We start from the raw sequence: 27,190 nt of genomic DNA, 5'->3' as shown, positions 1-27,190 counted from the left end.
AGCTATGTACTCGTTCTTTCACTCACGTTGGATCTTCTCCACATCCTCCAGAAGTGGGCATCATTATGGATTTCTTATATTTTTCAGGGTTGGGGTTCTTCCAGGATAAAGAATGGAACACTACATCAAAAACTAATGATGTAATGTATGGTGACTAACAAAACATAATAAAATAAAATTTAAAAAAGTAAAATATTCAGGAAAAATATTAGAAATAAGTACACTCAGTTAGAATTAATGAATATTCTAGATAATGGGATTCTGGATGATCTTTTCCCTTTATTATTCTGATTCATATTTCTCCACTTTTCTGTAACGTACAATTATTTGTTCATTTATCTCTTACTTTGCTCCCCAGAGGATTGGACATAGCTTAAAAAGTGAAAATGATTGAGTTAACAGGTGTTTTGTGTGTATAAATAAACATAGGGAAATAGGAAAAAAAAAAAAGAATTTGCCCAGCAACTCACATTTAGTAGAGGTACGGCTGTTACACAAGCCCAAGAGCCCTGTGTATTCCTTCTTTGGGCTTTGGAACCAGTTCTCTCCTCCATTTGACAAACTTGGGCTTACCTTACCTTAGAGATGGATTTTTTTTTCCTCTTAAATATCATCTTTGTCTGTTTGCCCTGTTGCTATTTCAGGAAGTGGTGAGAAATGGGAAATGAAATGTTTTCCAAATGCAATGCTGGGGTCAAGATGTCTGAAGAAAGTTGGCCATGAAGGCTGATAGCATTTCTAAGGAGAGTACTTTGTGTACTTTGAATGTGCTGTATTGGTGTGAAGCATTGATTCTCAACCAGGGATGATCTTGTCCCTTATTCCTACCCCCAGTGGATATTGGCAGTGTCTAGAGACATTTTTGGTTGTCATAATTGGGTATGTGTGCCTACCTTCTAGAGCGTAGAGGCCAGGAATGCTGCTAAACATCCTACAATGCCCAGGACAGCCCCACTTGACACAGAATTATCCAGCCCAAAATGTCAATAGTACTGAAGATGAGCAACCCCGGTATAATGTGGTGCTATGTTCCTTGTATCTTTGGAAACTAGTTTTGTTTGGCATTTTTTATTTTTCATAAAGAGGAGCACAGTTAGTTACATATATTAGGGTAGGTTAAATTAATATATTATAAAGTATTCAAAAGACAACCTTAATTCTCTCATGTTTCTCTTGACATTTTCATTCAAAATGATAGAGAAGCAGGGTAGGAAATTAAGAGAGCATAGGGGTCTCCTCATAACTTTTGCTCTTTACAGTGTCACTGCTGTAAAACACTGATAACAGGGGTTAGTGAATATTTGTCATGACTCACAGCTGCTCATCATCTGCTTGTATTTGGAAAAATTCCTCATTAAATTTCCAAAGTGGAGGTCAGACTCCAAATTCCCAGAATACTTTGCAGTTAAAACTCAGGTTTGGCATCCTGGCTCTGATGCACCCAGATGAGACTTGCATTCAGACATGAATGACCCGAGGGAAGGGGGCCTCATTTTGTTGGACAAAGTTCAGCAGAGGCGCCTGAATTTTAGGGACAGTGATGGCCACAAGATTGCGTTCCTAACGCGGAAGTGGCATTGGTGCAGGTGACAGAAACAGTGGCAGCAAAACTGTACGTGGGGCTTTCTTCACCAGCAGTGGTTTGGGAAGCTTAGCCTTGAGGCTGGTTGACCAGTTCTCCCAACAATTATGTGGGCTAGCTGCCATTCTTCTCTATGTACACCAGCCAGAGTGGGCTCCAGTGTTTGCAAGGAGGAACTCAGGCTGATGCACAAAGTTTATCAGTGGCAGCGTTATTTGAAACCTAGGGTCCTTTACAAAGACTCTTTTCTTCCAATAACGTTGTGAGTTTTCAGTTTAAAACAAAAGGCAGAAGGTTCTCCTGTCTTGATAGCCTCTAGATGTGGGGCTTTAGGACTTTGGTAGCAGGTAGAAGAGGCGGCAGCTGGAGATGCAGGGAACTACTTCCTGAGGGAGCCCTGCTTGAGGAACCGGACAGCGTCACACTCCAGACCTAGAGGAGGTGAAAGAAACTGGAGGGATTGAGACATCACCTCCTCCCCCAGCCAAGGGGGGAGCTCTTGTTTGCTGTGGCACAAGCTTTGCTTAGAGAAGCCTTTTCTATTGTATTTCAATTTTATGTGTTGATCACCTTTTCAGTGTGTGTTGTGGGGAAAGTTTTATGTCTGTCTGAAAAGGTCCTTTGCACTAATTTCTTTAAGTATTTGCATAGTAAAGAGACTTATCCCGAGGTGGGTGTAGGGACAGATGCAAGAGTGCCCGTCAATACGGAGTACTTCAGTGCTTCTCTCTATTCTTATTTCCCTGATTGCTAACTCAAGGGTCTTATTTTTATTTTTTAAAGATTTTATTTATTTATTTGAGAGAGAAAGAGAGAATGCAAGTGAGAGAGAGAGAGAGCACAAGCAGGGAGGAGAGGCAGAGGGAGAGGGACAAGCAGACTCCCTGTTGAGCGGGGAGCACAATGTGGGGCTTGATCCCAGGACCCTGGGATCATGACCTGAGCCGAAGGCAGACGCTTCACTGACTAAGCCACCCAGGCGCCCCTCAAGGTCTTATTTTTAGTTGAGTGCATAATTCATGCGCAAACCATTATTTAAAAAAAATATATAAAGAAACAGCTTTATAATGAGATATATAAGTCTGGAAAGAACTGGAAATCAGGTCTCAGGGATAGCTAATTTACTAAAGCCACAGGGTTTTTCAGTTTTAAGACTGAGTTTCCTGGAGTAGCACCTAGGATTGTTTTCATAGTTTCCTCACCTAGCTAACTGTGTCTAGCCAATTCTGCCCTTGACTGTGAGTTCTTTGAGGGCAGGAATATATCTTACACTTCTTTCTCTCACTCAGGGCACCTTGTCTACCCCTTCTCACATGGATGTATCACAAATATTGGTTGACTTAGCAGGTTTCATTGTTCCCTTTTCTCTTGTGGCAAGGAAGAGTTTCCTACTCCTCCCCAACGTCGTAGGTAAATAGGTTACTCTGGGGGCTCATCCACTCCTTTCCCTGGCAGCCCAGATTAAAATGGGCAGAAGCAAGATGTGTGCCCCACAGGCCACCGCAGAGGGCACAAGGCTATTGGGGGCTCACTTTTGATTTTGAATAGGCTGAGAAGAAAAGCTCAGCCAAGGACTGTTTCTGGTCAGCATAATAGCTTTTAAGCCTCCATTCTGTTTGGGCAAAGTTGTGTTGGAGAATTTAAAAATGACTAGGGTGTGCACTGACAAAGCTGGAAGTGATAATTGATATGTCTGGAGTCTGTGATGAAAAGCACTTTCTCAAAGTGATCTAAGGGAAACACTTTTTTTTTTTTTCACTTTAGTTTGTGATGTCACGTCAGTTCTTACACTGCTGGGCTCAGGTTGTTGTCTTCTGTATGCAGCCAGCGCTGCCATGTTGAGTTGGCCTCTAGATCTTCTGCACGGCTCAGCCCGGGGAGCCCGGGTGGGGGAGGGGAGCCTGGCTCTTGGAATACACACAAGACAGGCTTAAAAGAGAAAACTCTCTTCTAGGGGGCATCTATTTTGTTATTGCCTGGACCTAGACAAGTCTCAAAAAATTGCTGTCTCCCATCTAGTAATTAAAAAAAAAAAAAAAGATCCCTAGTGTTTTCTCATATGGTTGGGCTAACTGCAGTATTTCAGCATGAATTTAGCTGGCATGAAATTTTCAGATCCCTTAATCCAGTTTCCCACAATTCTAGCTGCGGTCCTTATCTCTTGTCTCTGTCTTCTGTTTTCTATATCCTGTTGCCTCCTGCCACCATAAAGCATAATACCATCTGAAGTTCATACAGCCTATGGTTTTATCTCCTACATGGGATCTAAGCAAGAGACATTTGGGGTGAGCCATAAAGATCTGTTTAGCTTAGGGATGCCTGGATGGCTCAGTGGGTTAAGTGTCTGTCTTTGGCTCAGGTCATGATCCTGGGGTCCTAGGGGCTCCCTGCTCAGTGGGGGGCCTGCTTCTCCCTCTCTTTCTGCTGCTCCCTCTGCTTGTGCTCTCTTCCTCCCTCTCTCAAGTAAATAAATAAAATCTTTAAAAAAAAAAGATCTGTTTAACTTAAACATAATAATGCTAAGGTTGCCCTTAGATTTGTTAGAGCTTCCTTTGATAAACCACAACAGCAGAGGGATTCCTATATTTATTTAATCCCATTTGAATCTAATTGTATTTTCAGTGTGTGCAGGTGCATCTCTCATTCATTCAGAGGCAGTAAAGTAGTGAAGTACTTTGGCTCCAGAATCAGGTGAATCTAAGTGGAAGTTCCAGCCTTGCTACTTATTAGTTGTGCCATTATTCAGCGAGCCTTGAAGAGCCAGTTTCCTCATCTATAAAATGGGTATAATAAGAGTTCTGAGGCGATCAAGTGAGATAACTATGTGGTGTGTGATCTACTTAGCCTAGTGCCTGGTATGTAAAAAGCCCTCAACAAAGAGTGGCTATTTTTATCCATTCAATCAAAAGAAACATGTATCGGGTATCTGTAGGGTTCAGGCATGTTGTAGGCATCCAGGAAGAGTTTACAGTCATGGTTGGTGGAGACAGGGGGCTAAAACACTTTCAAAAGTAGAAAATAATAAAGGACAGAAAGATCATGAAAGGGAAAAGAATCTTTGAGTTGGGTTGTGGGATGTGAAGAATGTGGAGTTGAGTGGGGACCAAGCAACCGGCATGCTGGAGAAAGGGAACAACCCCTGAGAGAGTTATTGGACAGGAATGGTGAGAACATGTTAGCAGCCAGTTTGGCTTAAACATCTATCTATCATCTATCTATCTATCTATCTATCTATCTATCTATCTATCTATCTATCATCTATCTGTATCAGGAACTTGGCAAATGACCAACCCTCTTGTCTGGAAGGTGCCCTGATGGTGAACTTCCAAATACTGACCTTTGCATGCAAATATTGAGAAGGTTGTCTTTTTATTATTTTTAGTATTATGTATTAGTGATATCGACCAGAATGATGGCTCTAGTTATGGGGCATAACTACATCCCAAATCCTTTTTCACCTTCATTAGCACAATTTCCTCTGCTTAAGATATTTGGAAGCAAAAGAGTGCCTCTGCTCTTGGGTGCATATAACCCTGTGGGTGAACATGATGGGAAACATTACAGGTAAAGGATTAGACAGGCCCAGATTGTATTTCATTCTGATGTTTTTTCTCCATATCATATTGGCTTTAGCTGTATTGATTATAACTCAGGGAGTGTGTGGGTTTAGAATAGATACAGTTGCATCAAATTGATTGCTTTTCTTCCGATGTTGACTTTTCCTCCTGTATGAGTGAATCACTTGAATTTGCAGGGTGGACTAATTTTACTTCTTTCCAGCCTAAGTGGGCTATCTGCAGCTAGAGGACAAAGGACAAGAGCTTACCAGAGAGGGGACAATGAGGGGATGAGATAGTTTCAAAGGAGGGAGGTTACAAAACCTCCTTCCTTGATCCCCTCCCCCACGGTGGTCCAGGTTAATATGCATTTCAGTGACAACTTAATGCTACTGGGGGTTTTATGTAATTTTTAAGCTTCTCAAATGTTTGTTACTTTTGTTATCCTTATGGAAATCCTACAATCACTAGTATTATTTTTAATCCTAAAATGAGGTAAGGAGGCCTGGGTGTGTTTATGTAGGAGGAAGATGGTAGGGTCCCAGTCCTGGAACTTGCCTACTGTCCTGGAAGAGTCAGGCAGATAAACGATAGGTCATGGTGGCTGAGAAAGAAAGATCAGGGGCTCCTGGGTGGCTCAGTCAGTTAAGTGTCTGCCTTCAGCTCAGATCATGATCCCAGAGTCCTGGGATGAGCCCCCAGTTGGGCTCCCTGCTCAGCGGGGAGCCTGCTTCTCTCTCTGTCCCTTTCTCCCACTTGCACGCGGGCGCGCGCTCTCTCTCTCTCCAATAAATAAGTAAAATCTTAAAAAAAAAAAAAGAGCGACAAGGGTGAGTAGGGGAGTACTGGGGGCCAGGTATTGAAGTGTGCCTGTGTAGGGTAACTGGCATGAGGGCAGTATTTTCTGACTTAGGAAGGTAAGACAGCGTCGTCACTGGCACTAAGTGCGGTGACCCACAGCAGGAGCACCCTCCTCTGACCCCATAGGGACCCCTGCTTATTTTCCTTCACTCCACCCTACTGCTCTCGAGTCGGCAGCCCCCAGCCCAGAAAACAGGCGGTGAGGCAGCTGTTTGAACCAGGCCAGGTCCCTTCTCTGAAAGCTTCGGACCCAGAGAGGGGCGGGAACTCCTTAATTGTCCTCCCCTGGGACCCACGCGCCGCACCGGGTGTGTGTGTGTGTGTGTGTGTGTGTGTGTGTGTGTGTGTGTGTGTGTGCGTGTGCGCGCGCGCGCGCGCGCGCGCGCGCCGCGGGAGCTGTCCGCTCTTCTGAACTCTGTTACTGGCTGGATTCGTGGCTCTCCAGGCACGCGGCAGCCTGGGTGAAGGGCTCAGGGGGTCCCGAGAAGGGCGAGGGCCTGAAGGTCTGCGGTGAGCTCCAGACTTTCAATTTTAAATCCCTGCCAGAACCTCCTATCCACTCCAGCCCAGACCCTAAGCAGGGTCCAGCTCTTAAGGACGGGTCGCTCAGCTCTCCCTCACACCCCGTGGTGTAGCTCCAATCCCTCACTCCACTGCTTACCCTGCTCCGGGTCATCCTGAGAGCCTAGCGCTTGACGCCGCTCCTCGCTCCTCATCCGCCGCTCCCTCCTCCGGAGCAGGACTTTCCCAAGGCGCAACGAGCTCCCGCATCGAGATTTTCCCTCGTCCCTCTGACCCAGGTTTGTCTGACCCTCCTCCCTTTTCTGTTTCCATCGTCTTCACACTGTCCTTCTACCTAGTTGTCTAAGCACCGACTCTGGTGGTGCGCGCTCCGCCCCCATTTTTCCATACAAGGGAGCGCTGGAGTGGGGGCGGGGCGGAGGGGAGGCGCTCCCAGTCCCTCTCAAAAACTGCGAGCCCACTGGGAACTCCTGAATCTGTTGAGCTCCCGCGGGGAAGCGAGAAGCCTGCGCCGCCGTCGTGGGCTGAGGACCGCTAGAGGACAGCCGGGATTCGGCCCCTCATTGCCCGGAGCGTTTTCCCGCCCGCCAAGCCCTACTCACCAGGTAGGACCATGCTTCTGGGTCTGACCTGCGTGGACTGCCAAGGCTCTACATTGAATAGGAGACGTTTAAATAACCTGTGCACACGTAATCTCCCATAGATTTATTTTTACATAGGGGGGGATGACAGCACTTCTGATTGTTGTTGTTATTTATTTTGGCCAGTTATTCTAAAGGGAGTATTTGGGTAATTGAGGTGGGGGGGGAGGCAAGATTGGTGTAGGAGGGTTGAATGGACAGTGGGAAGTGACAGGCTTTGATTCTCTTTGGACAGGTGGCCATGGCCTCACTGGCGACTCAGGGCCCCCCAGTCCCTGACTTATTTTCTGGGTTGCCACCGGCGGCCTCAACTCCTGCCAACCAGAGCACGGAGGCCTCGGCGGTCAATGGGTCGGCGGCTGACCCAGGCGCTCAGGCCGTCACGCCTTTCCAAAGCCTGCAGCTGGTGCATCGGCTGAAGGGGCTGATCGTGCTGCTCTACAGCATCGTGGTGGTTGTCGGGCTGGTGGGCAACTGCCTGCTGGTGCTGGTGATTGCGCGGGTGCGTCGGCTGCACAACGTGACCAACTTCCTCATCGGCAACCTGGCCTTGTCCGACGTGCTCATGTGCACCGCCTGCGTGCCGCTTACGCTGGCCTACGCTTTCGAGCCACGCGGCTGGGTGTTCGGCGGCGGCCTGTGCCACCTGGTCTTCTTCCTGCAGCCTGTCACCGTCTACGTGTCGGTGTTCACTCTCACCACCATCGCGGTGGACCGCTACGTCGTGCTAGTGCATCCGCTGCGCCGGCGCATCTCCCTGCGCCTCAGCGCCTACGCAGTGCTGGCCATCTGGGCGCTGTCCGCGGTGCTGGCGCTGCCGGCCGCCGTGCACACGTACCACGTCGAGCTCAAGCCGCACGGTGTGCGCCTCTGCGAGGAATTCTGGGGGTCTCAGGAGCGCCAGCGTCAGCTCTATGCTTGGGGGCTGCTGCTCGTCACCTACCTGCTCCCCCTGCTGGTCATCCTCCTGTCTTACGTCCGGGTGTCGGTGAAGCTGCGGAACCGCGTGGTGCCGGGCTGCGTGACCCAGAGCCAGGCCGACTGGGACCGTGCGCGGCGCCGCCGCACCTTCTGCCTGCTGGTGGTGGTCGTAGTGGTGTTTGCCGTCTGCTGGCTGCCGCTGCACGTCTTCAACCTGCTGCGGGACCTCGACCCGCACGCCATAGACCCCTACGCCTTCGGGTTAGTGCAGCTGCTCTGCCACTGGCTCGCCATGAGCTCGGCATGCTACAACCCTTTCATTTACGCCTGGCTGCACGACAACTTTCGTGAGGAGCTGCGCAAGCTCTTGCTTGCCTGGCCCCGCAAGATCGCGCCGCACGGCCAGACCGTGACAGTCAGCGTGGTCATCTGATGCCACCGCGCCAGGGCTTGGCTGGGGAGCTCCACGTCCACTCGTCTCGAGGGTGCCCACCTGGGGCCGGACTGGAGCGCTTATTCCCAGCACCAGGGCTAATCCAATACGTGGCAAAACTTCCAGCTTAGCCCTCTTGTCCAGCTGCCTTGCCTTGTCCTTGTGTCTATGTAAAATGTGAAGTGGGTTTTGGTGGGAGTCTTGTGCTTTGCTTGGAAGAGGCCAGGGAGAGGGGAGAGGATTTATTATTTCCTCTTTACGCCCGTGAATGCCAAACAAAGCTCTTTCTCCTGGTTCACGACAGTAATTCAGAGCCGTGGCTGTCTTCCTTGCTTTCCCTTCTGCTTGCTCAATGGTGAGTTGAAGGAACAATGGGGGTGAGATTTAAAATGGCTGCGTTGGGGCTGGTGAAGCTTTTCGGGTTGCCTTTTAAAAAGGACTCAACTGAGCTGTCATACCTGATACTGATGAGTCGATCTGAATCCATTAATTCCTAGGATTCCAGGGAAATATGTATTACAAATCTGTATCTGGGATTTCAGCATTTCCTGAATAAGACCTTTCCACACCAAAAGGGTTTTACTTTGAAATTCACTTGAATTTATAGCACAAAACCACTCAGGAGCCACCTTGCAAAAGGTCTTGCTATTGTTTCCCCCCTCCTTATTCCCTAACTTCTATTTGAAAATGATAAGATGAATTAGTCAATGAAGGGGTAGATATATAGGGATAAAGAAGGAAAGGTCCAAATCACTTAAGGGGGCATGTAACTGTGCACGGGACAGACATCTCTGTGTGTTGTGTGTTTGTGTATACACACCCAGTGTTTGCCACAGGGCAGGTACACAGATATTTGGCTTTCTGAATATTCAATGTGAACCATGTTCCAAAGCATTCTCTTGCATTCTCTAATTGCTCAGTAGCGACAGTTCAACAGCTGTCATCTGACTGCTCAGCACCTGCTCGGTGGTGACACGCTTGGAACACAACCCAGAATGCAAGGACTGGGAGAAGTTTACTTAAGGCTGGAACCAAAAAATAAACTCCCACCCAACTGCAATCAAACATTTCATTCCTTCCAGGCTTAAGGGGTCAGATGAAGACTGTTGGGCCATGATACCAGGCTGATAATCCTCACCTTCACCTCCTGAGAATTTTGTATATGAGGACAAGTGCCCTGGGACAAGGGTTTTCACACTGATGTGGGAGTAGTGACTGGACAATGAGGGTGAGAGTCTTGGGAAGTGATGCACGATATGCACCTGTCAGATCAGCCCCTGAGCATATAGGGCATGAGCTAGTGCAGCAACTGCAAGTCTGTTATCATCTGTAAGACTCCAGTACCACCTTAGCTCACTATACAGTAGAATTAACTTCTCTCCTTATCTTACTCTCTAAAATGAGCTCATTCACTCATGAAAGTGTGCCCGGAAAGGAAGGGAAAGAGGGGAAAGACTTGGGGATGACAAGAATTAAGTCCTATTACTCCAATGCCAGCAGCCACTGATGGGAGAGTAAGTATTCCTGGTTGGGCTAGTTAGCAATATGTATCTTTAGTAGTTATATAGCCAGACTGTTCGCAGCATGGGGGAGGGCAGGAAAAGCCTGGCTTGGGAGAAAGAAAAAAGCAGGTTAACTTGGGAGATGCAAGTTACCTTTGGCAATGGCACAAATCACTAACTTTCAGCTTCATCTGTGGATGTGGAGAACAAAGCTTATGCTCTAATAAATGTAGCCCACCAACAGCATTATGTGACTCCCCCGTTCCAAACGAGCGCATCCCCCAGGCATCCCAGAGGCTGACTCCTGTGCTTCCAGCAGCTCTATTACTTGGGAGGCTCAAGGCCAGACAGACATTTCATGTTTCCTCAGAGCATTCTTTTGATGGGAATGTGTGGAGAATGGAGGCGATTGGGGAAAGGCTGGGATTAGTTGGGGGAAGGATCTGATTAATTGTGGTTTCAGTTTTGGAAGGCTTAAGTCACTGGTTCTCAGCTCTGGCTGCTCCTAGAATCAGTTGGAGAGCTTTCAAGAAACATCAGTGCCTAGGTCCTATCCCCAGAGGGTCCAACTGATTTGAGATGGGACCCGGGCCTCAGCATTTTTCATAGCACTTTGGGTGACTTTAATATGCATCCAAGGTTAAGCCCCTTAAGAATTATCCTCTAATGAATCTCAGCAACATCTGAATGAAGCTTTGTTTATACCTGCCAAAGGTATTATGAATTTGGAGTTGAATTCTGTCAGAGTGTTACATGCTACACTTGGGGAATAATATTCTTTTAGTCTTCAGACCAGTATTCGTGAATCACACAGAGGCAAATCCGTATAATCAAAATATATAGGTATTCATTCAACAGTTTTCTTACAAATCTCCTATGTGTAAGGCAGTGCATGAGTCCAATCAGTTTTTTTTTTCAACTTTAGATTCATTTGCAGTATAAAGTTATACACCATGAATTATTCCAAATCCTGGTTTCCAGGGTGTTAAAAAAATTGAAGTGTTCTCTGATGAGCTTGATTGAAATCTACATCAACTGTGAGAAGAAAGTGTCCTCATTAATTACTAGAAAAGCCACCCGCTGTTTCTAGCCTACAACTTAAGTTAAAAATTTTAACATTTACATGGACTTTATGGAGAGCCTAAAGAGGCTGGAGAATTATGCTGTGTTTATAAACATCTTTATGAATGATCCAAATTGCCCCCTGAACAGCAACTAATTAATTCTTATCCTATCTCAAATCTATCTGGGACTAGTTTGACTGTAAAACAAATGAACTTTAAAAAAAATCTCTCAGAAGTGAGTCCTATAGAAATCCACATAGCGCTGAGGTAGAAAATTTATTTAATGTAATTTATTTTAGTTAATACCAAGCATCCAGTCCTCCTCCTGCAAAGGAGTCATACAAACCATAAAGCTGGGAACGGAGCCAGCCGGGTACTTGGCAACAGCCCATTCCGAGGCTGACAGGAGGTTCTGTAATCCTCTTTGCAAGCATTGTCACTGGGTCTCACTTTTGGCAGCCAATCAATAGATTTATCTCAGTAAATCAGCCAGGGAGTGTTTCAATATGTGTTGGCAACAGTTACCTGGAAATAGCAACTGTGAGAGATGCTAAGGTAACAATATTCCAATTGATGTAACCTTCCTGCATTTTTGTTCTTGTGGATTTTCTGCCTGCTCTTTTATTGGGGGTGCTCAGTTCCAGGTTTATTTTCTCAGGTGGGCTACTTAACCGTCTCGGTCCTGTGGCTTGCATTTATGAACATTTAGTAGTCTTGCAAATGCGAGGCATGGAGCTGACATCAAGGGGACCCAGGAAAGAGCGTAGCTAGATCTGAGAGTGAACCCAGGGTCCATCCCCCACAGGCGAGAGGTCAGGAGCACTTTTGTTTTACCAGGTAGATCTTCAATGGAGTTCCCTCCATGCCTTGATGTCTTTGTTATATGTGTAAGATGCATGTGTTACTGACTCACGGTATGAAGCTCTTCAGGCTGGGGCTTGCACTGTTTGCTGCCTTTTGGGTGCTCAATAAATATTAAATCAGTAGTACCAGCTCAAGTTACATACCTAGTGTAAACTACATAACCTTGGGATGGCCAGGGTCAAAGCAAAAATAAATCGTATCAAGGATAACATGCTACTCAATCTGGATTTGTCATTTCTAGCTAATTCCAGATATGAACTGCTCATTTGGGGTCTTCTATGACCCCCTGGCTCCAATCTCAGTAATGACAGCATTTCAGTACATGGTACCAAGCTCTGTGCTTTCCAAAATTGCATGTGCCTAAATTGACAGGTCCATCAAAAGGAGAGTAGAGAATTTCATGCTTAGTTTCTATATTCATCCTTAATCTGGATCATTATTTAAAGGCTAGCATTTTATTACTTGTTTCCACCTATCACTTGGGAAATTTAAAAACATCCAACACATGGGTCTATAAACCAAATTTGATCATCTAGATTCCAAAATGTTCATGACAGTGTCACAAAGAGGATTTTCTGACACTTACAAAATAAGATTTAAAAATACATTTATGGACACCTTCCCAGGGATCCACCTATTTTGCAAAGTGAGATAAGCTACATACAGATGTTGGGCATGTAAAGTATTCCTTTGGATGAACGAGAGTTGTAACCTTGATATGTTAAAAGACTGTGCATTCTCCATCACTCTTTGGAAGTAGAAAGCTTTATTTTGAAAATTGAGTGTGCACACTCATTCTTTTCTGCTTTCCAACTCAATTCCTCTTCGTTTCCCACTGATTTCTCTATTTCTGGCCCTTTTCTGCTATTTTCTCATATTATCTATAATATACGTCCGATCTAAAGCTCCCTCCTCCCCAGTGGGAAGTGGTGGGATTCAAGCATCCACCTTCTTGTGGGTTCGTATAAAGTGAATCATGTTGGAGAGATACTCTGGCTAGTTCTGTTGCAGAGGCAGGCTTCATCAAATCAGTGGAGGGCTGCTGCCCATTGCATTTCCTGCCCACTGTGGGGTCTTGAAGCTCACACAATTGATCGTTTCCCAGACAAGCTGCACGCAGAGGTGGACAACAGGAGTTTGCATGGGATCTCCAGCTGGGCCCTTAATGTGCTAAATCTCAGAGAGAGCTCTTAAGGGGGGCCTAACAACAAAAGGTCAAATGTGTTTCATTTTGATGTTTGGGGCTGGAACGAGAAAACCAGAGCCAGAAAAAGCAAAGGACAATCTCCCCTTTTAAGTATTCCTTGCCTCCCTCTCTCAGTCTCAAAGAATCCTCTTCTTGACTTGCTGACAACTAAATCCCACAGTCCCAGAACTCATCTCCTCCTTCCGGAGTGACATCTAATGATGAATGGAAAGCTACTCTCTTCTCCCCCACCATACACGCTCAGTATTGCCAAGTAATGGAAAAAAAAAAAATCCTTTGAGCTGGAAAAATTAAATAAAAACTCCAGGTCTCAGCTCTGGGTTAGAAGTCAGGTGCTGGGCTTCTTCTCTAACCCAGAACACCACAATCACCCCTGGGTCTTCATCCTAGGAGCATGGCCCAGCCACCTGAGTAGGGGGCTCAGTGCTGAAGCATAACATACCCTGGGGCAGTCAGATGGGTGCCCTGGCCCTGCGGGGTGTGGGGTCACTATGTGGGGCAAATCCTTCCGAGGCCACTGCCCATCGTGCGGCAGATACTGGGAAGCACACTGACCTCCTCGTTATCACGGAAAAGAGCCAAGGGCAAGCACAGGTGGAAAGCTAGAGCACTGGTAAGTGCCTTCAATGGCCATAATGGTTTCTTTAAAACAAGCCTTTATTCCCCTTTCCTTCCTACCCCAGTCGCCTCCAGCAAAGCCCCTTTCCTTTCTGTGGTAAAATTGCAGAGCTTGGGCTGTTTTCACAACACTGTTACATTCTGAGAGATGGATGTCTTCTGAGGCCTATTGTGAGACTAATAATAAGCTATCTCCACACGCAGCTGAGCCAAAGCCTCAAGACCTGGCTAGAACCCAGGTCCTTCTGCCTGACCTAACCGACCTCACCGTGGGGAATTGGCTCCATCAGGGCACCCAAGGGCCTGTCGTCTGGCACATGAGGCCTGCGGCAAAGGAGGTGTTCAACTTCCGGTGGTGGAGGAGGATCGCCGGCCTAGAGGATAGTCTCGTGGGGACCCAGGAGTTCTGGTGGGGCTTGCCGGCTAACCAGCGTGTCCATCGCCGGCACCAGTACCTCCCACTGGCGCCAGGGTGGGTTGGCCCCCAGGGACCAGCTGAGTGTCCATGGCCTGGCTGCTGGGGTCATTCTCCCCGCCAAGGGCAGAGGGTGTCTCCCACCACAGGAATGTGCTTTCAAAGGCTCAGAGGGAGTCACCAGCAACCCCCTCTGCGTCCACCTCCGCAGCAGCACGCAGTCCCTGCACCATATGATTAACTTCTGGCCCTCTGTCCTGGGCTCCTGTGCCGCTGGCCTTGGCCTCGGCCCCCGAATTCCAGCACTGAGTGCACGGCGCCTTCCTGTGCTACCTCGTGGTCCTCTTGCAGACAAGCGACCACGCTGTGTCTGTGTTTGGGCTTACTGTCCTCGCCGAGCATCTCTCCACATGCCGTCGTGGCTGTTCCGCCGCCGAGCCAGGCGCTGGCGGCGCTGGAGGGGCTGCACTCGAGGGGCTGCACGCCTCTGTTGCAGACCTCGTTGTGGCCAACAGCGCCGGACCGACACCAAGGGCTTGCCGTGGTCGACGCTGTGGTGGCCTCCCTGTCGCCTCCGACGGTGCCGCGGTCCTCCCAGCCCCTCTGCGAGCACAGACGGGCCCAACCACCGCGCGCCCGCAGGCGGAGGGAGGGCTCCCTGCTACTGCTTGTCCAGGCAGCCTGCGTGTTGCCGCCGCTCCCAGCGCTTGAGCGTCTTTCACCTGCTCCAGAGACTGGGCCTGAGCCTCATCCCCGGTGCTCAGTGTCCTGCAACGGCTCTGCGCCGGGGAACCGCCCGCACCTGCGCCCACTCCATGCCCTCCAGTTCTCGCCCAACTCCGGGGCTTGCCTTCGGTCTCCATCCTCTGCCTCTCACTCTACTCCCAGAACCGAGGGGAGGCTAAGGCCATGCCCTGTATCTCGGGCCCCCTCCCTTGCTCTTTCCCGGCTCCAGCCCCTGGGCACTGCGGCTGTGCCCCGCCAGGAGGTGGACGCCTAGGGATGCGGGCGCCGCGGGGCAGGCGGTGGTCTAGGCACCCGGGCGCTACAGCGCGACTGCTGCCACCTGCCGGGTGAGGCGCATTCAAGGTTCTTGGAGAGATTCTGGCATTGGTGGCGGGGCTTGGAGAGGATGCACTCAGGCAGTCCTTGGGGGAGCTTCTCTTGCCCTGGGCAGCTGCCCGGCCCTGGCGTGGAGAAGCCATACTTTGGGGCTCCTCTTCATGGCAGGTTCTGTCGCCCTATTCTAAGTGATCCGGAGTTTCTCAGGTGTCCCTTGATCACTGTGGAGACAACGTCTGACTTCCGAGGAAGGAATCTGCAGTTTCCGTGTTGTTGAGCCCTTGCCTGTGCGGCAAGCGGGCGGGGATCCAGCGGCCTCCATGGTGAGTGGTTGTGTGTGTGCGCTTGCGGGGTGCTGCCTGGAGAGCGCTGCCCGCTCCACCGCCCCCCCCCCCCCCGCTTCTGACATGGTTGTGTCACCTGATTGTCTATTTCCTGTGCATTATCTCCAAGTGGGAAGTAACACAAAACTGCTTTTATTGTGTATGTGCTGGGGACTCCAGAGATCCCATCCTGCTAGTGGAAATGGTGGGAAGGGGTGGGAGGCAAAGAGGCAAGGAAACGGATTCGCAGGTCCAGAGGAGGAGTCAGACCTTGGGGGGCCTCTCCCAGTGGCTCTCCTGCAGCAATGTGTTTGGCTGTTTTTCCTGAGGGAACCAAGTGGCAGTGCCCAGCAAGGTCTTCATGTTGGGAGTGGAGGTTCCTGCAACCTGGTCAGAACACACTTCGTGTTTTCCTTGAAGATGTGGGGTCAGCAGGTGGAACGAAGCTAGCCCAGGAGAAAAACAAAAATCACCTGTTGACCCACTGCTCCACGAAATTGTTGATCTAAAGCTAGGCTTCTTGCTGAATAAGGAAACTCCAGCATCGAGATTATTTTTTAAGTCACAAAAACAACAAATCTTTTACTTTAAAAAAGAATAGGTGAAAATTTCCCTTTCGCCTCTCCTGGGGAAGTTGTTAATAGTTCGTGCTTTTCTTTCCAGACTCTATCAGGAGCACACATATATGCAGTTTATATTTTACAAAAATGGGATTAAACTGTACATAATGTTTTATAATTTACTCTTCTTAAAGTTATATTAACGATGGCCTTCTATGTTGAGACATAGGGATGGCCCTCATTCTAGGCTGGCTGACTGAAGAGGAGTTGGTGGTCTGAATGTACCACTACTTAGCCATTTTTCAGCCAGTGAGTGGCATTGGTTGAAGAGACAATTTTGGGACTTAGAAGGGCTCCCAGAGCTCTGCAAGAAATGCAGAGCAGTTTGAATTCGTTGTAATCACAGAGACTAGGATGCTGCCCCTTGGTGGATGGGGGCAGGGTGAGGGGATGATTCTTTGTGGAGCCTTCCCACTGATACCATCTGAGTGGGTTGTGGGAACCTTGGCTCCCAACACAAAGGCCTTGCCCGTTTCTCCTTGGCTGTTTCCAGATCCTGCTCAGCACCTGATCATGGCTGGTGCCACCCCAGCTGTTCCCCTGCAAACAATAGCTGGTGTTTAAAATGACACACTGACAACCCAGGGTTGGGAGGTGTGGTGAATCCCAGGAGTTGGGAGGTGAATCCCTCTTGTGTGTTGAATTCACAAAGGTCAAAGACCCATGGGGAGTAAAGTGCTTCACCTTTTTTGACCACAGGTGTTTCAGCCAGGTCCCATCCCAACACAGTTGAGGAGGGTTTATTGATAAAGGGTCTGTTTACAAAGGCGAGGGTGTACGTAAGTATGAGGATTGAGCAGTAACCAGTAGCTAGTAGAAGCAGAGGAGCTGTTACCATCCCTGATTTCAGGAACATCCCCGAGGAGGGGAGGGAGAGGTTGCTGAAACTCCAAAGGGCAGAGTCATTTAGTGAAGACCATCTTCGGAGGCGCAGTATCTTCAGAGGAGGGCTAGAGCCAGCCCAGGTGTCTCCACAGATTGGGAGCCAGGGGAGAAAGCAAGTTGACAAGAAACTGGAATACTCCCCCGACACGCCTAAGCATGAAAGTGGTACACAAGTAAGTGCCATGCAAATTCAGTGGAGGAGATATTCACATTTGGCCTTCATGATCAAAGAAGTCTTCATGAATTAGGTGGCTTTTGAGCCAGACTTTGAAAGTTCCTGAGATTGTAAGCAATAAAGAGAGTAATGGCAGGAAACCATGCTATGGACAGGGAAGAGCATTAGTGAGAGGTCCGAGGTGTGAAAGGATGATGTCCAGTGGAGGGTATTGGCTGTGCTTATGAGAAGGATGAAAGATGGGTTGGCTGAAGCTAGAGCCAGGAAGATTAATAATACCAAATAAGTTTGTTGAATTCTTACTATGTGCTGGGTACTTTCCATTATATCATTTATCTCCCAACACATTAGGAAGTAGGCATTCTTACTACTTTTCTTAATTTACAGCTAGGAAAACAGACATTTAAGAAAGCCAAGCAAATTGTCAAGGTGTCCCAGGTACTAAGTGGTGGAGCTGGGATCTGAATTCCAGAGCCTGCACCCCTATCCATGTAACATCCTAATTTGAGTTTCAACCTAAGGAGTCTGGGCCTTTTGGGAGGCGGTAGGGAGTCATTGCAGGTTTAGAATGAGTGGGAGATAAAAAAAAAAAAAAAATGACTTGTTCAAGAACATACTCTAGGAACCAGCTCTGGCAACGGGGAAAGTGTGGTTCAGGGAGAGACAGGAAGCAGGGAGATGAGTTAGAGAATCGTTACCATCTTCTGGGAGAAGGAGAAGAAAGGTTAGGGGTAGGGCAGTTCAAATGAGGATGGAGAAGAGACAATAGGTGGCAAAGCGCTTTTGAGAGAAATTAGCATCAGATATCTGAATGTCTTCTTAGGTTAGATGTTTCCTATGTGCCCTATCTGCATTAGGAAGAAAAGGTAAAATATGGGGTCTATGCCATAGGTACTTAATACCTGCATCAATCAGGAATGCTTTCTGTAGAAAGTAAGAGAATACCCAATGAAGCATAAAGCATTAATCTTGAGGACCTTTACTGTCTGACTCAAAAAGAAATCTGGAGGCAGGCAATTTCCGGGATGGTCCTCAAAGACCATTGGTTACCCAAAGATGATTTATGTCCCAGTAATATAAAGTACTTAAAACATCATACAAATCCTTCAGCAGCGCCCCAAATGAAAATTTCTTATCAGCCTCATTCCTTGTACCCCTTCCACACTCTGTTCCCCTGGTGTCCAGTCTCCAAACTACTGATCCGCTTCTTTCCTTCAAGACTACCCCACATCTCATCATTTTTCTCTTCTGGGGAATCTCCTCAACTTAGTCTTTAGCTCTCTGTGCTAGTTTGCTAGAACTGTGTCTTAGCTCAGGCTGCCATAACAAAATACCACAGACTGGGTGGCTTAGACAACATGAATTTATTTCTCACAGTTGTAGAGATTGAAGTCCAAGATCAAGGTGTCGGCAATTTTAATTTTTTTCCTGGGGCCTGTCTCCTTGACTTGCAGATGGCTGTCTTCTTATACTGTGTCCTTGCATGGCCTTTTCTCTCTGTGTGTATATCCTCGGTGTCTCTTCCTTTTCTTATAAGGACTAGTCATATTGGATTAAGATCTCACCCTTTATGATCTCATTTAATTGTCTCTAATGGCCCCGTCTCTGAATACAGTCATATTGGAGGTTAGGGCTTCAACATATGAATTGGGGCAGGGGCACTCCTACTCACCTCAGAGCTCGTCTTAACATATTCAAAGACTAGGGTCACCAGTTGAGTTTTCTGAGAAATAGACTCTGAGAAAGAGATTAGCATGCAGGTTGTTTATTAAGGAGTTCTTTGAGGATCGACAACCTGGGGAAGGGAAGGGAAGGGAAGGAAAATGAAGGGAAAGGAAGCAGATTATTGGTCAGAGGGAGAAGCTGAGTGCAAGGTCGTCCCAGTGGAGGCCTCAGCCAACCTGATGGGAGTATCTGGGATATCGTATGTGAACAGGAAGCATGGGACCATTCTCCATGTCAGTCATTGGATGTAGGTTGTAAGGAAAGAAGGCACGGCCTTGAATAAGGTGGCTCTCTTCAACTGAGGCAATCCCTGAAGGGGCTAATAGTTCCTGACGTGAAGCAGGCCATTTAACACTGCCCATGAGTCCATATATATTCTAACCATGGTGAACTTCACTTTCCACACAAAGTGGATGATCAGGTACACTTTCTGAAGCTCTACTCAAGCCTCTATTGTCTTTTAAGGCCATTACTGAGAGGAAACTAGAATGCAATCACCATCTTTTTTTTTTTTTTTTTGACTTGTACCAACATACTGAACCAACCTACTACAGAACATCAGCTGCCCATGAGGGATTCCCCATGTGACGTAGGTGTGAACTGATGGGAAGTGCTGATATAACTGTGTTGAGGGACATGGGGGCTGGTCCTGCTTGTGCTCAACTCCAAATGTATCACTTTCATCTTGCTTATTTAGTCCAATTAGCACAATATCATAGGTTGTGAGCCAGTGTGATTTGATGGATGTTCAACTGGTCAACCTCTTTGGGCTCTATTATGCTGGAGAGCAGGAGAGTTAATGGCCCTGGGACAAAACTATAAAATGTAGACTGAATGCAAACTGTTTCTGATGTTTTCTTTTGATAGGAAAGTAAAGGAATACCTTTGCCTGATCAAAGGCTACATACCACGTACCTGAGGCCATGTTAATCTTTTCTAGCAAAGATACCATATCCAGAACAATAGCCAGTGTGTGTGTGGCCACAGTTTTTCTGTGGTCTTTGGCTGGAGTAGAGAGCAGCTATTGCCTGAAAGTTACCTGTCTTGCTAAGCTTCTTTCCTGTGTTTGGCCAGAGAGAGTAGACTTTTGGGGGGGGGCCTTTTAATTTTGCCTATGCCTAGTGGTGTTTTGTGCTGCCAGTGTTTGCGGCCCCAAGTCTGGGGTCTACGAAGCAGAAGTACAAGCCAGGGAGCATGCTACTGTGTTGTTCTCTGGGTTCCAAGGTTCCTATCTGGTCCTTCCTTCTACCTTTCAGAATCTTATGTTTTCTTTATGTTTAATATTAGGATTTTTAGTGACACTTAACAGGAGGAATAGGAAAAAGTACATATATCTTCCTAGAAGTTCCAAGATAACGTTTTTAAGTGCGTAAGACACATAGGTTTGCGAAGGAAACCAATTACGTTAAAACACAGTTAAAAATAGAGTTAAAATATTTAAAAACTTCCAGTTGGGATGTATTAACATGCCCATTTCTTTATTAATATACTAAATAAAATATCTAGTGGCGGGTCTGTAACATGGTCACTGTAACGTTGAAACCTGATTTGCATTAGCAGTGTTTGGAGAATCTGCCACAGTTGCAGTGTGATGTCGAATAATCGGTAACTTCTACTGGTAACAGAGTCACTGATGTCTCTAATTGGACTATGCCTTTTTGCCTACATTCATAATGGAAGGAAATGCCTTTTTTGGTGTGTGTGATAGGTGAGTCAAAAAATACAGGTCAATTATTTTCTGATCCCAGTTCACAGACCCACTGAATTCTTTTTTTTCTTTAAATTTTTTTATTGTTACGTTAATCACCATACATGACATCATTAGTTTTTGATGTAGTGTTCCATGATTCATTGTTTGTGCATAACACCCAGTGCTCCACGTAGAACGTGCCCTCTTTAATACCCATCACCAGGCTAACCCATCCCCCCCACCCCCCAGACCCACTGAATTCTTAACCTTGGTTAACAACCCCAGCTTCCAAGGATAAAATGGATATACTCTTAACCTCAAGCCCAGAGCAACGATAGCAAACCTTGTAGGCAGAGATTTCTGGAAGATACTTAAAAAAATCATTTGGGACCAGAAGGGCACAGTGGTCAATAAATAAGATGATCAGGCCAGGGCAGCCAAGAGCATAGCTGGATCTGATTAGGTGCTGACAAGAAGCCACGCTTCTGGGCCGGGCACTGTATCTCAGGGATTCCTGCTGCCCAGAGCTGCGAACACTCCATCAGTGAAGTTGGGAGAGTTCCGCCAAGCCTGGGAGTTGCTGGTCATCCAGGGGAGACTCCATCTGAGAAGAGGATGGGTCTTTGGCAACTCAGCTGGGCAGAGTTTAGAAAGAGGAGGGTTCCCCCAGCCCCTCTGACAACCCGCCGGTTACCCACTCTGTGCCTGTTCTTGCTGCACAAAAGCGATTTTCTTCTGAGAACATTGTGTCCTGAACTCCGGCATTCAGGGCCTGACTCCCACACAATGACAATCTGGGCAGCCCCTGATTGGATTGGAAACTGCACTGTGCTTTCATAAAAGGCAGGACTGCTTTGTGAAGCCTTGGAGGGGCGCAGATTGCGACGTCTGCAGGAAAATGAAATAAGCATCCCAATTTACAAGTTGCCAGTTCGATCCTGTTTGTCCAGGGCCCACCTGATGCCATTTGAAGGGTGGTTAGAAGTTTCTTTTGCCTCATTCCTTGATTTTTCTCTCCTTCTCATTGAAGTTATAAATAATGGTGCCTCGCATTTTAATGAAAGGGAGTGGTGTGAATAACCAGACGCTTCGAAAGGAAACCTGAAATAATAGTGCAGTTGCTAAGGAACAGGGCTGGACAAGTTAATTTTGTTGGCATAACATCTCCCCGTTATTTAATCTCCTAGCGTATTCATTTCATCCATCTGTCACCATGTCACCGAAGCCGGGAGGAGCTGTTAATTGAAACACTGAGGTTGAGAACAGACCTGTCCAAACCTTGTGTAAATTTCAGCTGTCAGAGGGGGCCATGAGCTTTGATTTTACTATTGGAGAGACCACCCTTTTCTAGTTTCAGAAGAAAGCTGGCGAGGGCCTCATCACTTGGTTTCTGGGGGACCCAAATTCTTGTGCATCTTAGCAGCGGCTCTGTACCCTGACTGAACACTAGTTACCCGGGTGCTTTAAAAAAAAAAAATCAATGTCTAGGTCCCCTCCCCATGGATTCTGATGTAATTGGTCTGGGGGCAGGGTGCAGGAATGGGATTTTTAAAAAAGTCCCCTAAGTGATTCTAAGGTGCTGCCCAGGCTGAGAACCACCGATTTATAGAACCTCCACTATTGTGTCTCATTTTCAAAGTTCCAAAAATTCTTCGATTTTTGTAGTTCCCTAATCACTTTCTCCCTATCTCATATAAAATAAATACCATCCTGAGCCTTTTGTGGGAGCTCTCTGGGCACTGGGCACGGCAATATATGTTTTACCTGCATGATCTCTTGGAATCCTTACAGCGATCTTATAAAGGGATGTTTTTGTCAGCCCAATTTTATAGACATAAAGGCTGATGCTCAGGGAGGTTAAGTGCCCAGCTGGGACGGGACAGATCCAGGTTTTGGACATGGGTCTTATTCCAAAGCTCCAAAGTGGCTTCTGTCCTCACAGGAGAACCTGCTGGTCCACACCAGGCCTCAGTTTCCACTCAAGTGTCTGCACCTGCAGGCTCACTTCCACCAAGTTTAGGACCAACTCTAGTCCTGGTCGTGGGTTTCGAGAGCCTGAAATGGTGGATCAGATGACTCAGGAGCTGGTCAGTCACATACTCAGCTTGGACCCTGGGTCTGAGCTCGGAGGAAGTTCATTCGGTCTCCTCGCCTCAACTGCCTGGATTCCAATCAAACCCTCCTTTAAAAAAACAAACAAACAACCCCCCCCCCCAAAAAAAAACTAGTGAGTGACACTGGCCAAACTTTAAGATCCAGTTTCCTCACCTGTTGGTGGGGTGACAAATACACCTGCTATATAGAACTGTCAGGATCGAATGGACTAGTACACACACAACACTGAGAAAAGGTCTGGCATATATTACTCATGAAAAGTTAGTTTATCCCCCCAGCTCGACTGAGATGGAACTGAAATATATCGGGTAAGTTTAATGTGTACAATGTGTTGATTTGATACACTTCTGTATTGTAAAATGATTACCACCATAGTGTTAGCTCACACCTTTATCACATAATTACCATTTTTTTTTTTTTTGTGGTGAGAATATGTCAGATCTATTTTCTTAGCAACTTCCAAGTATATAAGAATCATTAACTATAGTCACCATGCTGTCTAATAGGTCCCCAGAACTTATTCATCTTAAAACTGGAAGTTTGTACTGTTTGACCAACATTCCAGGATCTCCTCCCACCCCGCCTGCCCCCCCCGCCCCCATGCCTTCCTGGTAGCTGCCATTCCATTCGCTGTCTCTCTGAGTTAGGCTTTTTGAGATTCCACATATAAATGTGATCACAATGTTTGTCTTTCTCTGTCTGACTTATTTCACTTAGTGTAACGTCCTCAAGATTCATCCATATTGTCACAAATGGCAGGATTTCCTTCTTCCTCATGGTTCAATAATATTTATATGGACAAAGAAAATGTGAGATTAAATCTATAACAATCTCTTGTATGTATATGTATATGTATATGTATATTACACGTAATCTCACACTTTCCTTGCCCTTGTACCTGTTGATGTACACTTAGGTTGTCTCCATATCTTGGCTACTATGAATAATGCTGCAACCAACATGGGGGTGCCCATAACTCTTAGATCCTATGTTCATCTGAAAAATAAGCTATTGTCGTCATCCTTATCACCAGAGAGCTAGCACTCAGAGGCTGCCTTTTCCCTCCGTGCTCCTGAAGCCCAGAGATGTCTAGTACTCAGCACCGTGTCTGGATTCCAGGTGCTGGGCAGCTCCAAGGCTGTCTCTGGGCTTCCTGAAGCTGCTGCTTGAAGCTCCTCGTTCAGATATAGGCAGCTGACCCTAGAGACTGAATATATACCTCCGCCTTTGGTCTAGAAACTCCTTTCAGGTGACAAGGACCTTTCTTCAAATGTAGTAGTAGGAGCTCTTTCAGTGTTGAGAGAGGAACCCCACTGAAACTGGCTTTAAGCAGACAAGGAATTTATTGGCTGACGCTGGTTGAAGCCACTGGAGAGTCCAGAGCTGGCTTAAGCGTGATGGCTCCTGGCACTCACGGGAGGTCCCCAACCATCTGTTTCTCTCTTGTCAGTTCTCAGAGCTCTTTTCTAGAAGCTCAGGCTTACAGCCTTATGACTTGCAAGCCCACCGTAAAGGAATTTCTCAAACGTAGTAATTCCAATAAAAGTCATGGAATGGGCTTGGATCGGACCCATTAGTTCAAGGCCGGCAAGGCAACAATATCTAGCCTGGCCACCGCCGGCTCAGAATGGAGACACTCGCTTTCCAGATATCAACAGATCAACCCCACATGTCACAGACATCTAGAAAGAAAGTGAGCTCAGCCTGATGCTCAGACTAAGCTCAGAAGTCCATTTCACAGCTTGTTTACAGACAAGAGTCTGGGTCTGAAAAAAAAAATTAGATTTTGATGGGGTTGGGGAGGGGAAAACTGATTAAGAACATCAGCTTCCCCTTCAGATATTAAAAACAAACAAATAAAAACCTGGTGGAATTTACATGATCTTTTAAGGGCATTCGCTGCTCAAGGGCTGTGTCCAAAGCTGTGTGAGCCTTGAGCGCCACCTAGTGTTAAAGGGTGGTATTTTCATAGGATGACCTTTTCTCCAGGGAAAAGCTTCAGCGCCCCTCCCGTTGCCCACCCCACCACCATAGGGTTGAGTAATGCTGGGCTCTGTGCTAGGGACACAGAAATGACAGTCCTCACCATGAGGAGCCCCCACCCAGATAATACAATACTGCGTGGTGAAAGAGTATAAGCGTCCTACAGGGGGCCCCAGAGAGGGAGGCATCCTCTCTTCCCAGGCACCCTGAAAACCAGCCTAGAGCCGGCATCCCATAAATGCTTGATGAATGGTTAATGGTTTCTTCCAGATTCTCCATTATCTCCTCTGTGTTTTCTTATGGACACGTTCCTTGGGCTAACATTAGTCTCTGGCATATTCTCAGTTTTCTCAATGTAGACATTCTTCTCTCGCTGCTGACCTACAATTTGTCTTCCTATCCGGGATTTTAGGATCTATACTTCCCTTTGCCATCCGCCCCTCAGTCAGTGAAAGGGTCATTATCTCTCCGTGTCTCTGCAGCGCTGAAGTCTGAGAACACCCTCCGCCCCAGTCTGTGTTCTTGGAACTGAAATCATTTGTGGTGCATCATCTGTACGCACACAGGCAGGAAGAGCCTGCAAACAGACCCAGCGCACTGGGGAGTTTGCTTTGCCATCAAAGCTGTGATTTTGTACTTTTTTGACAAGCTGCCCCACCACCGAAGCGGCAAGAGTCCAGGACTCTGGGGCGCATACTTGTCAGTCATCTGCTAAGCTCTGCGAGCACCTGATTTTCCTTCAGCTGGGAGAACCCCAATCAAAGTAAGGGAGCCCCTGGCCCCTAGCCTTCTCCCTGCTTGTGTGGAGCACTGCCTGTTTTCACTCCACGTCCCCCTCTCCAGTCCCACTTTGGGGTGTTATACTCTCCTGTGTCAAACTTGCTAGCTGCTTCATTTGTAGAAAGTACAAGAGGCAACAGCCTGGGTTATTGTAAAGGAATAATTAATTATGGAAATGACTCTTGATGAGCCAGTGCCAGTACCTCCAGGTCGTGAGGGTAGAGCAGCAAGCTAGATGAAAATGTGCCTTCTCAGAGCGCTGGCTGGCTCAGTCGTTAAAAGTGTCTGCCTTTGGCTCAGGTCGTGATCCTGGGGTCCTGGGATTGAGCCCCACATTGGGCTCCTTGCTCGGCAGGGAGCCCGCTTCTCCCTCTCCTGGGGCTGCTCCCTCTGCTTGTGCACACACACTCTCTCTCTCTCAAATAAATAAAATCTTAAAAAGAAAAAGAAAATGTTCCTTCCCTTCACGGGAAAGACGTTCTAGTAAGGGGTTAAGATTTTATTTTAGTTGCACTGGGTCACCATTCAGAGAGTTAAGCAGGGGCAAACTCGATCTGATTTTCTTTCTTCCTTTTCATCTTTTCTTTCTTTTTTAAAATTTTAAAATTTTCTGTTTAAAAGAATCCCTTCGGGCAACGGCATGAGAGACCAAGAGAGGGAGGAGGCGAGCAGACGAGTTAGCTCCTGCCCAGGTCCAGGTGGACTGTGAGGAAGGCTTGGTCTGGGCTGGTTGCAGAGGGGACAAGCTCGGATCTGATTTGTGCCAGGACTTGCCAATGGACTGGATGTGGGGGGTGGGGAGGGGAGAAGGGAGGCGACGATGGGTCCCATGGTTTTGGTCTGGCAGCTAGAAGACGGTGGCGTCAAGGACTGAAGGTGGGGGATGGGAGGGGACAGCAGGTCTGCTGTGGAGGTCAAGAGTTCTGGTTTGGCCACGTTAAGTTGGAGAAACTATCCGAGTGAGCTTCCAAGGGGACTGTGACACTTTGGGAAAGAGTGGAATGAGAAGTGGCCTCAAGCCCTGTCTCAGGCCCGGGGCTCTGGGTGGAGTGCGTGAGGCCCGCACTTCCTGCACTTTGCTTTCTGGTGTGAGCAGAGCAGCACCTGGTGACGAGGGGTTAGTACCACCACCCTACTAATGAGGCTACGCCCCCCCACCTGTGCAGGAAACACCCGCAAATTCCCAAATCAACCGGAAGTTAGCAATCACCTAGGATGCTGATTAAACTGCAGGTCCCCACACCTCTTCCCCGGAGGATGGCTCAGGGGACCTGAGATCAAGCCCGGAATGTGTGAGTGTAACGTGGTCTCCTGATAATCTGTCATCAGGCAGTTTTGAGAACACCTGTTGGGATCGGCTGCCTAACCTACAGTTCAGAACCCCTGACCCTAGCTCAGGAAATATCTGGCAGCCGACTGGACGGAGGCGAATGGCCCCCATGAACACTCCTTCCCCTCCATGTCTCAGTTGACTCTCGCTGAGAAACAAGATGGTGGAGTTAGTGAGAACATGGTTTTGAAGTCAGACAAAGCTGGGGTTGCATCCTCCTCCTCCGTTGCCTAGCTGCCCGACCTGGAAGAACCACTGCACCTTTCTTAGGGGCTCTTTCCTCATCGGAGGAAGCTCTCACCTACCTCATGGCTG

General features: G+C 47.5%; 1 protein-coding gene and 1 long non-coding RNA gene across 3 annotated transcripts in view; both read left to right on the top strand.

The window, feature by feature from the left end:
* The first annotated feature begins 6,768 nt into the window (after positions 1–6,768).
* PRLHR (prolactin releasing hormone receptor) lies at positions 6,769–12,351 on the top strand. 2 transcript variants are annotated; one of them, XM_027596442.2, is made up of 2 exons: positions 6,769–6,800; positions 7,399–12,351. In XM_027596442.2, exon 2 carries the CDS (start codon positions 7,405–7,407, stop codon positions 8,515–8,517), a length of 1,113 nt encoding a protein of 370 aa, XP_027452243.1. In that variant the 5' UTR covers positions 6,769–6,800; positions 7,399–7,404; the 3' UTR covers positions 8,518–12,351. The 2 variants fall into 2 exon arrangements, with proteins under 2 accessions (XP_027452243.1, XP_027452242.1); XM_027596441.2 differs by lacking the exon at positions 6,769–6,800 and adding an exon at positions 7,015–7,127.
* Positions 12,352–15,330: 2,979 nt separating this feature from the next.
* LOC113923482 overlaps positions 15,331–27,190 on the top strand; it is a 33,785-nt gene continuing 21,925 nt past the window's right edge. Inside the window, exon 1 of the long non-coding RNA XR_003520340.1 lies at positions 15,331–15,572. This is a non-coding gene — a long non-coding RNA (uncharacterized LOC113923482). The remainder of the gene's footprint in view (positions 15,573–27,190) is intronic.

This window comes from Zalophus californianus, chromosome 15 (genome assembly GCF_009762305.2).
Source record: "Zalophus californianus isolate mZalCal1 chromosome 15, mZalCal1.pri.v2, whole genome shotgun sequence".
Lineage (NCBI taxonomy): Eukaryota > Metazoa > Chordata > Mammalia > Carnivora > Otariidae > Zalophus > Zalophus californianus.
The sequence above is the reverse complement of the archived record's forward strand: the minus strand, read 5'-3'. Positions and strand labels throughout refer to the sequence as shown.

What these genes read in the sequence shown, in the direction of transcription:
- PRLHR (XM_027596442.2), top strand. Translation starts at nt 7,405, where the DNA reads ATGGCCTCACTGGCGACTCAGGGCCCCCCAGTCCCTGACTTATTTTCT.